The 14214-nt window shown below is 40.7% G+C and overlaps 1 protein-coding gene across 1 annotated transcript in view; it reads left to right on the forward strand.

Moving 5' to 3' along the window:
• Nucleotides 1-14214, forward strand: part of LOC121943162 (neurobeachin-like) — a 256528-nt gene that overhangs the window by 83128 nt on the left and 159186 nt on the right. The window contains exons 9-11 of the mRNA XM_042486604.1: nucleotides 6192-6389; nucleotides 6523-6656; nucleotides 10967-11075. Of these exons, the coding sequence (XP_042342538.1) occupies nucleotides 6192-6389; nucleotides 6523-6656; nucleotides 10967-11075 (441 nt within the window). The remainder of the gene's footprint in view (nucleotides 1-6191; nucleotides 6390-6522; nucleotides 6657-10966; nucleotides 11076-14214) is intronic.

A 14214-nucleotide genomic window follows, 5' to 3' on the forward strand; every position in this document is an offset into this window, starting at 1 on the left:
GTGGACTAGTCAAAACAATTAACCCGTGACTTTACGTCTTTTCATGTGATGCATTTGGAGTTATTTCTGTCTCTGCCCTCTATCATCACTACCATATGTGTTGTACATGAGGCAGATTAGCTCATTGAATTTGTGCCAGCTCTGCTCTGCAGTATGCACCACAGATTGCTGTAGAAACGACTGAAGAACTGCACAGCCCTGGCCCTCTCTTGTCAGGGAAGACAAATGTTATTTCTGTTCAGGAACCATGCAATAGTGCAATATTGATGTAGATCATTAAATGACAAGCTCAAAACATTTGGGGATACTAACCAGGCCATCGCATATAACTGCAAATGTAGGATTATTTGTATGAAACCTGCCTGCAGTTAAATGCCTCCATGCTGTCAGTGGAGCACCAACCTGGTCGTATTCACAGTAGAAGTCTGTGTATATCCACCAAAGCTCCACAATAGATAATGTGACATTTTTTTGAAGTTGTTTTCATTAGTATCAAAATACATGCTTTTGGTGAACTATCATTTTCCCCCTTTTTTTTTACCCAAGCAAGTGCAGCCAGGATACAAAAGCAGTGTTTGCCAAAATGGTTCAAAATTCTTCAGTCTTGCAATAAGCATATAAAAATTTCCCCTGGATCTTCACCTTGAGCAGTTAAAGGGACAGTTCACCCCAAAATCAAAAATACATGTATTTCCTCTTACCTGTGGTGATTGTTTATCTTTTGATGTGATTTTCTGAGTGTTGGAGATATCGGCTATAGAGATGTCTGCCTTCTCTCCAGTATTATGGACCTAGATGGTACTCAGCTTGTGGTACTAAGAGTGCCCAAAAAATACATTTAAAAAACTCCCAAGAAATGTCTTGTTCCAGAAATCATGAGCTGATGACTCAAGATAATTCACAGACACTATTATGAGCAGTTTTATGGAACTACTTTCTTTTTACCGAACTACACCTGCCAACCGTATCAATGTGCAGAAGGAAGCGTGTGTCTAGTTTTCTACATTATATGTTATTCTAACTAATAGTTTGATAGTGCTAGCTCAACTGGGCTAGGTAACCATACAGCTTAGTTGAGAAGGACACCATGAATTAATGTTTACATCTTGAACTGTCACAAGCACGAGCCTGCCGTCCATGAGGAGATGCACGCCCACTTTTGTAAGCCTCTGCGAGTGTCGTTCAGCGAAAATAAAATCATTTCTACATGACAGATATTACAGAAAGTACTGTGGATTATCTGGATATCTCTAACACTCGGCAACTCACATCAAAACAATCTGAACTGGTCACTACAGATAAAAGGATAAATGTGTTTTTGATTTAGGGTGAACTGTCCCTTTAAGTTTTTAACATTAAATCAATTCTGAGAAAATGTATCGTTTTTCAATATTATGAATGCATTGGAAACAATTACATTTTTTACTGTTTAGTTAAGACTGTAGTTGTACTGTGACAGCAAGTATTGTAGCATGGGAGTGTCCCAAGCTTGTCAAATGTCAGGCTGTTCCTTGCAGGGAGTTGTGGGGATGCCCCTGGTCCATGACAGCCTCTGGCACTGGGAGAGGAAGGAGGCAACTGTGCTCTAATTCTTTTCTGTGACTGGCTGGCCCATGGAATGATGCTGTCATGCTACAGGGTTTGTTACTGTAGCCACAACCCATGAGATCATTATTTTCACACTGCGGCAGGGCTCACACTAAAGTGCAGGGCACTGGAGCTTGTTATTTCTTGTCACTTGGGTTTCATGAGTGGGAACTTCTGAAGGATGTTAGAGACTACATGATGAGATGCATGCTGGCTTCTGTGCGGACTTGATCACATCAGATGAGCAGAATACCTCTTAGCCTTTTTTATTATCCGACTGGAAGGAGATATGCCATTACATGCGGCTCGCCTCAGCTCTCACTGTTTCTGGAACTCCCCTGTACAGTCCCCTGTACAACTCCTGCTAGATTAATATAGCCAGGAACAAATACAGCAGCAGAAAATATACATGGACTTGACCGACATCGTTTGGAAAAAGGAATAACTTTCCCCAAATAAATCGTAAACCCAGAAAATCAAGAAAAACTTAACGTATTACAGGGTTCCCACAGTCATGGAAATCCTGTGACGGTCATGAAATGTCGGGGCACCCGCTAGCTCACCTGGGCACCCCATGTACAAAGTCTATGTCCTTGCCGCAGCGGGTTAAAAAAAAAAAAAAAACAAAAAAAAAAAAAAAAAAAAAAAAAAAAGGAATTGAGAATGTCGTTTACAATGTGTCTAATAATATCTGTAAAACAAGGTGCTCTGTAGTGAGAACCAGCTTACCCAGACGTGGTGGAGTGGTCTTTTGGAACAGGTATCGGAAAGAAAAAGTGAGTAGGAAAGTTTAGAAATGTAGGAATATCGCCGACACGTTTCAACACAGTGGCCTTTGTCATGACGTTGAAAAAAATTAAATAAATTTAAAAAGTATTTTCCAGACTCGGAAAAGTCATGGGATTAGTTAAAATTATTAAAAGTCTGGAAAAGTGAGGGAATTTATTGAAATTAAAGACTATGCATTATCTTCAGTGGATAACTGTCATGTAATGGGACATAACAGCAAATTTACTTTTCTGAAGCTGTTAATGTCACCTAGGCTAGCTTTCATATGCATGGATGGGTGACAATGTTTTGTTCACCATCATGTTACGTTCCTTAATTTTCTTCCCACGTTTGTGTCCTCCATATTGTTTGCCAGTTAACTGAAATAATGTTTGAATAGAGTTCAAATATCATATGTTTGACAAACATGTCAGACAAAAAATAAAATAATATAAAAGGTCCTTGAAAAGTCATGGAAATTTTTTAAAATTTTGTGCATAAAAATGTGTTGGAACCTTGATATATAGTTGTGAAACTGTATCAGATTTAAATGTGCTGTGCAGCATATGTAGCAGGTATACAATATTATATAAAGAATAGCACTAAACACCGTTGTGTTGAGTGTTTCCTCTGAAGGCCGCCACCTACTTAGAATTCTGCTTTTTATAGGCACTCAGAATAGAATGCGCAGTCATTGTACCATTGACAACCTGAGTCAGCGTACCGTTTTATCCATTTACTCCTTTGCTGGAAAGAAAAGACAACCCAGATTTAGATGCCTTTTAGGCAGGTGCATGAACCCTGTTTACTTGTGTTGCATAACATACTGTATTTATCCACAGTCCCTCTAGGACCAGATGGTTTGTTTCCTCACTGTTACTTTAGCGCTTTCTGTCTCACTTTATCTTATCACCATCCGCTCGCTGTTCATGAGTCAGAGAGGGAAGGAAAAAAAAAATCTCTCATTCATTAATAATTCAGCCTTCCTGATTAGAGGACTTGATTTCCTTATTAAGCATTTTCCATTTGCACTGCATTGACAGATTAATTCGGCTCATCTGTCAACACCTAATTGATTGAGTAAATTAAGACTAGTCTGTTATTGATCAGCTATTTGTTATGTCCGCCATAATGAATGTGTTACTGCCACTGACTGATGGAGCATCCAGTTCTTTTTACACAGACATCAAATGGCTTCATTTGTCTTAAGACATATTGAAATTAGACACTGTGACATGATAAAAAATAAAAAGGCAATTAGTGAATTCATCATTCTATTATCATAAAAGGAGCAGTGTACAAGATTTAGGGGATTTAGTGGCATCTAATGGCAAACATTGCAGATTGCAACCAACTGAAACTTCTCCCTGTTAGAAATCTTTCACTGTTCATTGTTCAGGAGATTTTTACCAGGAGCGGAGTTATCTGCAGAGGTAAGCCTTTCTGTCCAAAACAAACAGATCAGGTGATTAAAACCAGCAAAAATACTTCAAAAAGCAGTTTCATGGTACAGATCAGTGCTACTCTGATGCTGTTCGGCTTGTGAAGTTGCTAGCCCTGCACCTGCTAATATGTGCTGACCTTTTTTTTTTTTTTTAACTCCCCGCTCCAGAAGTAGCCAAGGCCAGAGGGGCAGAGAGGCATTTTGTATTCGGGTTGTCTGTCTGTCTGTCTGTCCAGCTGGCTGGCTGATTCTAGTGAACGCAATATCTCAAGAACACCATGAAGGAATTTTTTCAAATTAGACACAAACCTTCACTTGGACTCCACAATGTGATGTTTAGAATGTGGTGTTCAAAGGTCACTGTGACCTTGCATCTGTTTCATTCTTGTCAACACAATTTCTGAAGTTTCCTCTGAGTTTTCTCAAATTTGGCACAGACGTCCACTTGGACTCAAGAATTTAATGATTCACATCTGGTGGTAGAAGGTCAAGGGTCGAGGTCATGGTGACCTCAAAATGTGAATCATCAAAGTTTTCAAAGACATAGATGTAAACTGTAATTTCAACTTGACTGGTGCATGGAGGCATACAAAAGTGTGGCTGTATATCTAGTTTCTCTAATAATGTTAGATCCAGATGTTCGGAATGTTTTTACAAGCAGATAAATTATCTGCAGAGGTCTCTTCCTCTCCAAAACAGACAGACCAGGTGATTTAATCTGGTCAGACAACAAAAAAAAACACTGAATAAAGCAGATTCACATTGAAATATCTGTAACCATAACCACAACCATGTAGCCATAACTACGATAGCTGTCGCGAAAATGTAAAAACACAAATGGCTCATTCTGGAGCCAGTGTTTGGTTTGTCCATTCTGGGCTTCTGCAGAAACACGGGGGTGCAACATGGTGAACTCTGGGGATAAGGACCTTCTACCTATGTAGATATAAATAGCTAATTTTAAGGTAACAAAAACACAACAGTTATTATTTTTAGATGATTATACACTAAAGCATACATAAATATGATACTATATTACATTTCTGTTAATATATTCCTCTAAATCCTACACGCTGGACCTTTAAGTAACAAGTGTAATTTGTTCAGTATTTATTAGAATCAAAAATGGTCCAAGCAGCATATATAGATTTGCTATAAGATGTTAATTAGTTCTAGTTTTCCTCTCATCTGTATGTGGTGGGCTGGAATTCAATAAATAAATCTGATAAATGAGTACTGAGCCTATATTGTGATCTCAGCAAGTATTTGTACAATGTTTTGACTCTGAGTCTGATTGCTTTGGATGTGAAGTGACACAGTAACTCGAAGCTAAATTGCAGACTGCCGGCTTTAATTTGAAGGTGCTTTCAGCCACACTGAATACTCTCTTTTTGTATTTGCTCCTGTTCCAGGAGTGCAGAGCATATTTGAACATAAGGAACCTCGAGAAAAAAGAAAGTAATATAAATAGAAAAAAACCTATGCATTGGTAAACATCCTAATGTGGGCTAAGTTAAAGACTGCAATCATAGCACTCTGTGTAGTCTTTTTCTATTCTAGTGTGCCTTCATGAGGGTTCAGCAGTGTGCTTGAGTTTAGATTGCTCCAGGACAGGCTAGAGTAATTGGCTGGGTTAAATTAATGCAGGTTAACAGTTATATTTGGAATAAAAGCAATTCTGATCCCACTCATCAGCTCCATTTTATCCTTGTCATTGAACTCTGCAGAGGAATTTGAAGATTGTCATCAAACAATGTTCCTACAGAGATAAAAAGGAAGGCTTCATCTTAAACATTCAAATTAAAACAAAATGAAACCAACTGGACATAACTATCATATGTCCTCTATCTGACACAAAGATAAAATCATTAACATGTTAGCACTGCAAAATAAAAATCTGTTAGATTTTACACTTCATTTACTGAAGTGGCATTACAGGTTTTTTTTATTTTCTTCCACCACACTGCAGCTTAATTTAACTACATGACCAGACAAAGACTCGTGCTTAGTTGTTTAATATGTTAAAAACAGTTTGCATCCCTAAAAGGCAAATAAATGATTGCTTTAAGATGTTAATTGCAGAATTTCAGAATGATAGAAATGCAAAAGATAGATTTTATTCAATTAAAAAAATAAAATAAAATTACTATAAAGCATTCAGTGCCAAGAAAGACAGTTGGACCTCTAGAAATGTGGCTGCCAATACAGAAAAGCATCTTGTCATTTTTATTCTTGAATGGATTTTTTTCTTTAATTAAGTTATAATTAAATGATAACCCTCCAGAGACACTGGCAGGGTTCATGTGCAAGAAGCAGCCACTCTATCAATCTCTCTCTCTCTCTCTCTATACCTCTCTTTTATTCTCTCCCATTTGCTCTCTCTCTTTTCCAGAGCACATTTAAGTTCAAGTCTGAGAGTGATATCCACTTAGCGGAGCATCACAAACAGGTGTTGTATGATGGAAAGTTGGCCAGCTCCATCGCCTTCACCTATAACGCCAAGGCCACTGACGCACAGCTCTGCCTGGAATCCTCGCCGAAAGAAAATGCCTCCATCTTTGTGCACTCACCACACGCCCTTATGCTACAGGTCAGTTGCTTTACTCAAAGCCAACTCCAACTCTGTGTCACCAGCCAAGATATTGATTCATTCTACTCTACTGCACAGATTTAAAAATGTCATCACAAAGGTCTGTTTGATTTGGTTTGCATTGTCCTCACAGGATGTAAAAGCCACAGTGACTCACTCCATCCACAGTGCCATCCATTCCATCGGTGGGATCCAGGTGCTCTTCCCGATCTTCGCTCAGCTGGACTACCATCAGCTGAACGACAGCCAGGTGGAACCCACTGTATGGTAAGAAAGAGAAATGTTACTGATACTGATAGATAGATAGATAGTAGATAGATAGATAGATAGAACTTTATTGATCCCACATTGGGGAAATTTATGCGTTACCGCAGCTCAGATACAGATGACAGAAGGAAAACAGCAATTTAAGAAATATAAATAAGAAGAGTAGCATTATATACAGCAATTTAAAAATAAAGATAACAAAGAAAAAAGACACGATATATACATCGTTAGCTGAAGGTAATTGCAAGCATACACAGTATGCATTGTGGGCGAATGGTTGTGGATATATGTAGATAATAAATAAGTATACATATGTATATGTACTATACATGAATGTATGTAATACAAATATGTGCGTGGGGGTGCACTGTGTGTGCGTAAAGTGGGGACAGTGGAGGTAAAGTGTTCAGGTGGCTCATGACATTATGATGCGTTGGGATGAATGATCTGCAAAAGCGCTCCTTCCTGCAGCGAGGGTGTTTCAGTCTCTGACTGAAGGAGCTGCTCAGCGCACTCACAGTCTCATGCAGAGGGTGGTGAGAGTTGTCCATGATGGATGTCAGCTTTGCCAACATCCTCCCAGAGAACATTCCAGAGAACATCCCAGATGCTACAACGGAGTCGTAGAATGTCTTTAACAGGGTCCTGCAGACTCCGAAGGACTGCAGTCTCCTCAGCAGGTGGAGTCTATTTGGCCCTTCTTGTACAGGGCGTCTGTGTTTGTAGTCCAATCCAGTTTATTATTGAGGTGAACACCAAGTACCTGTAAGAGTCCACTGTCCCTATCTCTTTTCCCTGGATTCTCACCCGTGTGACAGGGGGTGACTTCCTCCTGAAGTCTATGACAATCTCCTTTGTCTTGTTGGCGTTGATTTGCAGGGTATTGATCTCACACCAGCCGACAAAGTCACTGATGACCCCCTGTATTCCTGGTCGTTCCCATCCGAAATGCATCTGATGATGGCCGTATCATCTGAGAACTTCTGTAGGTGGCAGTGGTCAACAAAGTCTGAGATGTACAGACTGAACAGAAAGGGTGAGAGCACTGTGCCTTGCGGCGCCCCCGTGCTGCAGACTACCACATCAGACACACAGTCGTGGAGCCTCACTTACTGTGGTCTGTTGGTGAGGTAGTGGATGGTCCATGCAGTCAGCTGCTTGTCCACACCGGCTGCCTCCAGCTTCCCTCTCAGCAGTGCAGGCTGGATGGTGTTGAAGGCACTGGAGAAGTCAAAAAACATGACCCTCACAGTGCTCCAGGTGAGAGAGGGATTGGTGCAGTAGGTAGATGACAGTATCGTCCACTCCGATGGGAGTCCAGCGCTGAGCTCACCAGTGGGCGGAGATGGTGCAGGATGAGCCTCTCCAGGGTCTTCATCAGATGGGAGGTCAGGGCCACAGGCCTGCAGTGGTTGGGCTCCCTGGGGTGTGCGATCTTTGGCACTGGAACCAAGCAGGAAGTCTTCCACAGTTCAGGAACCCTCTCCAGACTCAGGCTCAGGTTGTAGATGTACAGTAACACCTGACAGAGCTGGTCTGCACAGTCCCGGAAATTAATGTGAGTTTGATGACTTGTAGATCCTTTTAAACCTTTAGACATATATATGAGGCTGCGTTTTTGACTGATAGAGAAAAGAAGGCTACATTAATATTTTTGAACAAGGGGAAAAATTAGAGATGTCTCTTTATGATTTTTTCCTTCCCTACACTCATTCCAATACTTTAACTTGCATATCGGCTGATCCCAAGTACCAATACTTCCCAATGTGCTTGGCCTCTGGGATCACCGCTGTTAAGCAGTCAGCAACACAGCCTTTGCCTCAGTGCATAATGGGATACATTTTGCGCTGAGTAAGCGTCAGCCAACAGAAACAGCAACTCCTTTCAACAAAGTTAAATAATCAAGACATTCATTTTTGGATTTCTTCATTTTTTATAGTCTTAAACACTGCTACAATCATAATAAAGAGGAGGCAATTTAAATACACTTCTGGATGACAATTTTTTTTGTAGATATTCTCAGAATGGTCAATAAAGCACTTTGATATCATATATACGACATCACCACATTATGTGGTATTGGATTGGTGCGTAGACTCGCATACGTGCCACATAACACCCGATACAGCATATTGGGGCGATATAAACTAAAGTTGAGGTGCAAGAGTAAAGCATCTCAATTCTCCGATATGGGATGTCATAGACTTGATAGTGTTTATATTATCACTTTTATTGTGGTTGTTGAGGCTACAGGCAGTAAAATCAGAGCGCAGGAGGTCACACCTTGGTGACAAAGTCCCAAAATCCAGCATTAGAGGCTGTTGGACAAAAAAAAATGGTGATATGAGTGTTTCTGCTTACGCCAGGACTTTTTTTCTCTGCAATATATACTGTACTATTTTGTGTAATGGTCACATATACACAGATACCTGTATATCTGTAAAATACTACTGCCTGCTTTACACTCTGAAACCTGAATCAACATCACTTCTCTTGTGCTGCATTCAGACACCTTCACAAGTATTTTAAACTTTGAACCCTGAGCAAATTGGTTTGTTCTCTTTTGAAAAGATGGGAAAAAGTTGGTGAGAAACTTGGTGAGAGCGAGAACTGCTCAAGTATTGCAATAAATAAGGAAATTTGGAAAATCATTTTTTAAAAAAGCTAGAGTAAAACTGTCAAAAAAATACATTTAAAATAATCATAATTATGTATTCAAAGTTATAGAATTGTTGTTTTTTATTATCCAATGTTTTTTTCCAGGTTTTCCTTTTTTTGTTTAATTTCTTCTCCACTTTGTTCTTTCCATGTTTTAGACAGAAATTAAACAAAGTTGCTCAGGTTTCAAAGGGGTTTATATAGCACCAGCCTTGGTAGCTGCAGTCCAGTTTTCATTATTGTATCTCCTCTCTGGTTCAGACTCTTTTCATCCCCATCATCCTGAGCTGGTCAGTCCCAAGCTTCCCCACTGTGCCCTGGATGGAGTCTGAGCTCTGCTCTAATCCTGTGTTAGTTCAGCGACAGCAGTACTAGATAGACGCGGGAGTGGCCACACAGCAGCACAGACCCCTGATGCCCAGGGCTCACTGCCTCTGTAGTTTTACTCTCATCTCTGCTCTCTGTCCCTCTCACTGCTATGTCAAGGGGCTTTCCCTCTCAGTGAGTCACTTTCTACAACACTAGCATTGTCCTTGCCTTGGCTTTTAGATCGAGTCCTTTTAAAGCCTGCAGAGCTTGAAAGCTTCTGCAACAATTAACTCTCTGTAATGCTCGTTGATCTGCAGTGGCTTTTCTCAACTGAACCCTGGAAAAGTAATTTGAAAACATTTCTTTTAATAAACACCTAATCTTGTGTTGCTCTGTGACCCGTTGAATTCCAAACAGCAGTGATATGACATAAATCACCTCTGGCGAATTGGAAGGAAGCTCTGCAGTAAGAGATCAGAGGCTAAACCAAGAGCACACAGAGTTAGCTGTCATCCAATTTTTTATTTTTATTATTGATATTTTTTGGGCGATTTTGCCTTTAATTGATAGGACAGCACAAGTGTGAAATGGGGAGAGAGAGAGGGAATGACATGCAGCAAAGGGCTAAGGCCGGAGTCGAACCCGCGGCCGCTGCGGCGAGGACACAGCCTCTATACATGGGGCGCCTGCTCTATCAACTGAGGCACCAGGTGCCCCGTGTCATCCACTTTTAGCTAAGTTAAAGGAGAGAAAGAAGCATCTGCAAACTGATGAGGTTGACAAACAAACACAGAGTTGAGCAAAGTTTACATTATCATATGGTCATATGAGTTTGTATGCTTGTAGTGTATGTGCAGCATCTGTGGGCAAGCCTGCACAGGAGTGATTGTGTCCTTGCGATTGTTGTGCTAGAGCGGAGGCCACTAGAGGGAAAGCCGATTAAGAAGTGTCACCGAGCACCACTGTCACTCAGCCAAAGGCTTCAACTGAAAAGCCCTCCAAAAAGAAAAAAATCGTCTTTGGCGCACTGCCTTGCCCCCTTGAACCCCCCACCCCACACGCACATAGACAGACACACAACTTGCTCCCCCACACCACTCGCTGTCCCCAGAGAGCCGGTGAGCCCAGGCTTACTTCTGAATTGAAGAGGGATGAAAGTGGTGAGCCAGAGTTCTCAGGTGATTGCTGACATCCTCTGAAAATGACCTTGTTTTTTTTTCCCTTCTGCCACACTGTTGCCTATGCTGCTGTAGTTTATGGAATAACTCCTTCACCACCTGATGCGTGTGTGAATAGATGGGTATTTTATCTCTGTTTGAGATGTTTTGTTTTTTGTTTTGCAGTGCCACTCTCCTGGCCTTTCTGGTTGAGCTGCTAAAGAGCTCAGTGGCCATGCAGGAGCAGATGCTGGGAGGAAAGGGCTTCCTGGTGATTGGATACCTGCTAGAGAAGGTACGGTTGAGCCCTGCATAACATATCAGAACTGTTTCCTACAGAGATGTCCTGATCCAGTCTCAAAGATCGGTATTGGGGCAAGTCAAGCCATTATCAGAAACAGTTCTACTGAGCTATGTAGTACCCGATACAGCTCTTTGTTTTTGCATCAGCTGTTGCACAGTGTTCTTACTTGCAAAGCTTTCATGCATGGCGACATGGAGTCCAGCCCTTGTCAACTCTCCAGCTCTATCGATCGCTCCTCCACTTCGCTGAGCCCTTGTGTGTATGTGCAGGTAACAGCATGCCATGGATAACACGCGGGACACAATGCTTTCGTGAGCAGCACATTATGCCATGACATTATGCTACTTTTGACTGCATTTTTAATCTCAACCTTTACTGTTTTAAAAAGAAGCCCTCTGATAACATATATGTCAACAGTTGTTGACACAAGGCTGTCACAGTTGTTGATAATGCAGGAGCTTGCATGGCTTCATAAATAAGTGGAATACTTGCTTATAATTGTGGAAATACAGTACTCACAGCAGCAGGCAGCTCTGCAGCAGCGCTGCAGCAACAACACTGCCAGTATGAACACCCCAAGCGTGCTAGACGCAGCAGTTTGGCGAGGTTGCATCACACGCTGCTCACGCGTGCAGTGTGTCCTGCACATAACAGCAAAACATAGTATGAGACTGTTTATTTATGTTATTTACCAAAGTTATGAGTCCTAGTTTCATTTTAGCTCAGTGTTACAGTCTCTTGCATTTTGCGGCCATTTATGGTGCATGGTGTGTCATCGTCCTGCTCAGAGGAGAGACAGACAGCTGTCTTGAGCTTATGACAACTACACTCACCACACCACTGCAAGTCTAGCAAAAGCTCAGGGAGCAAAAAGTCAATAATATTCAAACTTATGAATGTAGCCTTATCAGTGCAAAACATTTACAGATGACAAAAATAAAAACTCACTCGAATACAATTCATTGACCCGGACACAGGCTGCAGTGAAGCAACAAACACTTGAGAATGTGGGAGTGACAAATTTCCTAGGGACTGCAAAATGGCCAAAACGATTGAAGAGAGGGTTTGTTATTTTATACTTCGTTATTTTCTTAGATAAGTTTTAATAAAGTTTAAAATAACAGTTTTGATGTAGGGAATAGTTTTTTCTTAATGCATTAATGAGCTATTCAAATGTCAAGCATAGGTCACACTTTGGATTGATTTTGATAACTTGAATGTACTCAAAGGTGGCACTGTGCAGCTGTATTAGGAAAATAGAAGTCGAATCGGGAGGCAGTATCAGAAGATACTCCATATTAAATGTCTTGGATTGGGATCAGAGGTAAAAAAAAACTTGATCAGGACATTCCTAATTTCCCAATCTCAATGACACATCAGTTCTCAGGAACTTGCCATTTCTAAATTACCTGACCATATATATATATATATATATATACAGTCTGAGAACAGGCAAATTCATCAAACTGTCTTTTTTTTTTTTTTTTACTTTGACTAGTACTTTGAAAAATAAAAAATGGCAACTCATTCATTTCCTGCTTGAGAGAAGTGATGAATAAGAAATGACACTGATAAACAGAGTTTTGACATTTTCACTGAAAAGCAATCTGCTTTTGAAACTTCTTTCCCCACCATCAAGGTGCACTGTATCTTGTCTGCACTCTTCAAGCCTGTCAACAGTCTGATCTTTCATCGCCTGTAGCAGAGTCCTGAATATGTCTTTGAACTGAACAGAGCCAGAGGAAGAACACCACAAGGCTGCTTCTCTTCCCCATTCCCCCCCTCTGTTTCTCTCTTTTCGCATCAATCTTTATTTACCTATTTTGTGATGCAGATCTAGCAGCTTGCCGGCCTCCCCAGAGTGCTGGCTCTTTTAGAGCACTGAGAAATGACTCCACTTTGTCACTCACTGACTTGCCTGCCTGCTGGCTTCAGCTGCTGTTAACTAACAGCCAGGCAGAGTCGGCACCTGAGAGCTGCTTTTTGTTTTTTTCTTCTTGCTTCCTTCCCGCTGCCAGGTTTCACACTTCCACATATCGCACCATCTGTTCATGATCTGTTTATGCCACACCTTCCCTTCTCCCCCCGTGCCTTCATCTTTCCCTCTCTCCTGCCCTCACCGAGTCCCCACCTGAGCAGAGAACAGGTGCCCGACAGGAGCGGTAACAATATTTCTAAGTGAAATTCTCTGCAAAGTTGAGCCCCTACAACTTGCCCTAATTTAGTTTAAGCTCTTTTTAGATCCAGTAACTTGAATAAATGACGAAGTAGTGAAATTTCTCATCTGTGTCAACGTGCTAACCTGCTGCTACAGAACATAAATACAACACACTAAACCAAAGTGATCCTCTAAATGGGCCAACGTAGAATTGACAAATTTACACTCCAGTAAAAAAGGCTTTAAGTTTGGGGAAACTATATTGCTCTTTATATAAAAATTTTCAATGTAAAACAAGCGGCAACCAGGTGAAAAATAAAGCCAATGTGGAAGTGCCAAAAACTGCAGTTCACTGATCGGCCACTTGAGGCTGGCTCAAGATGCAAGTCAATCCTCATAGACACCCCTGTTATAAACTGTACGGAGGGAGAATTTTATATAACTCACTCATTTACATTTTATTAAGGCTTAAGGTAACACATATTTAATGGGGCGCCGCTTTGAGGGAAAGGCCGTCTTTAGCTGGTCCATAACTCTACCCTCTCTACCAAATTTGGCCATTTCAGGCTCTAAAAATCCAAGATGGCGACAGCCGAAATGCCAAACTTGATGCTCTGAAACAGGACTAAACAAACCTAAACAAATAGGTGATATCAAGATAGCTTTGTCCACTATTTTATTCAGTCTCTGAGTAAGTAATACAAAAAAACAAATTTGACCATTTGTGATTTGTGATTCTTTAACTGAGCCAACATAGAAGCTTACTGACAAAATTATGCAGATACTTAAGCAAAAAGGACTCCAAGTTTGCAGAAACAAAATTATTTCAGCCGTTACTTTTTCATAATATTCTTTAAAGTATTAACCAAAATGCATGCAACACTTAAACAGCACACAAAGCAGACAAAAAATATTTTTTATAAAAGAATGTGGACAGAAGATAAGATTAGATCAGATAAGATAAGATAAACT

This window comes from Plectropomus leopardus, chromosome 5, assembly GCF_008729295.1.
Source record: "Plectropomus leopardus isolate mb chromosome 5, YSFRI_Pleo_2.0, whole genome shotgun sequence".
Taxonomy (NCBI): Eukaryota; Metazoa; Chordata; class Actinopteri; order Perciformes; family Serranidae; genus Plectropomus; species Plectropomus leopardus.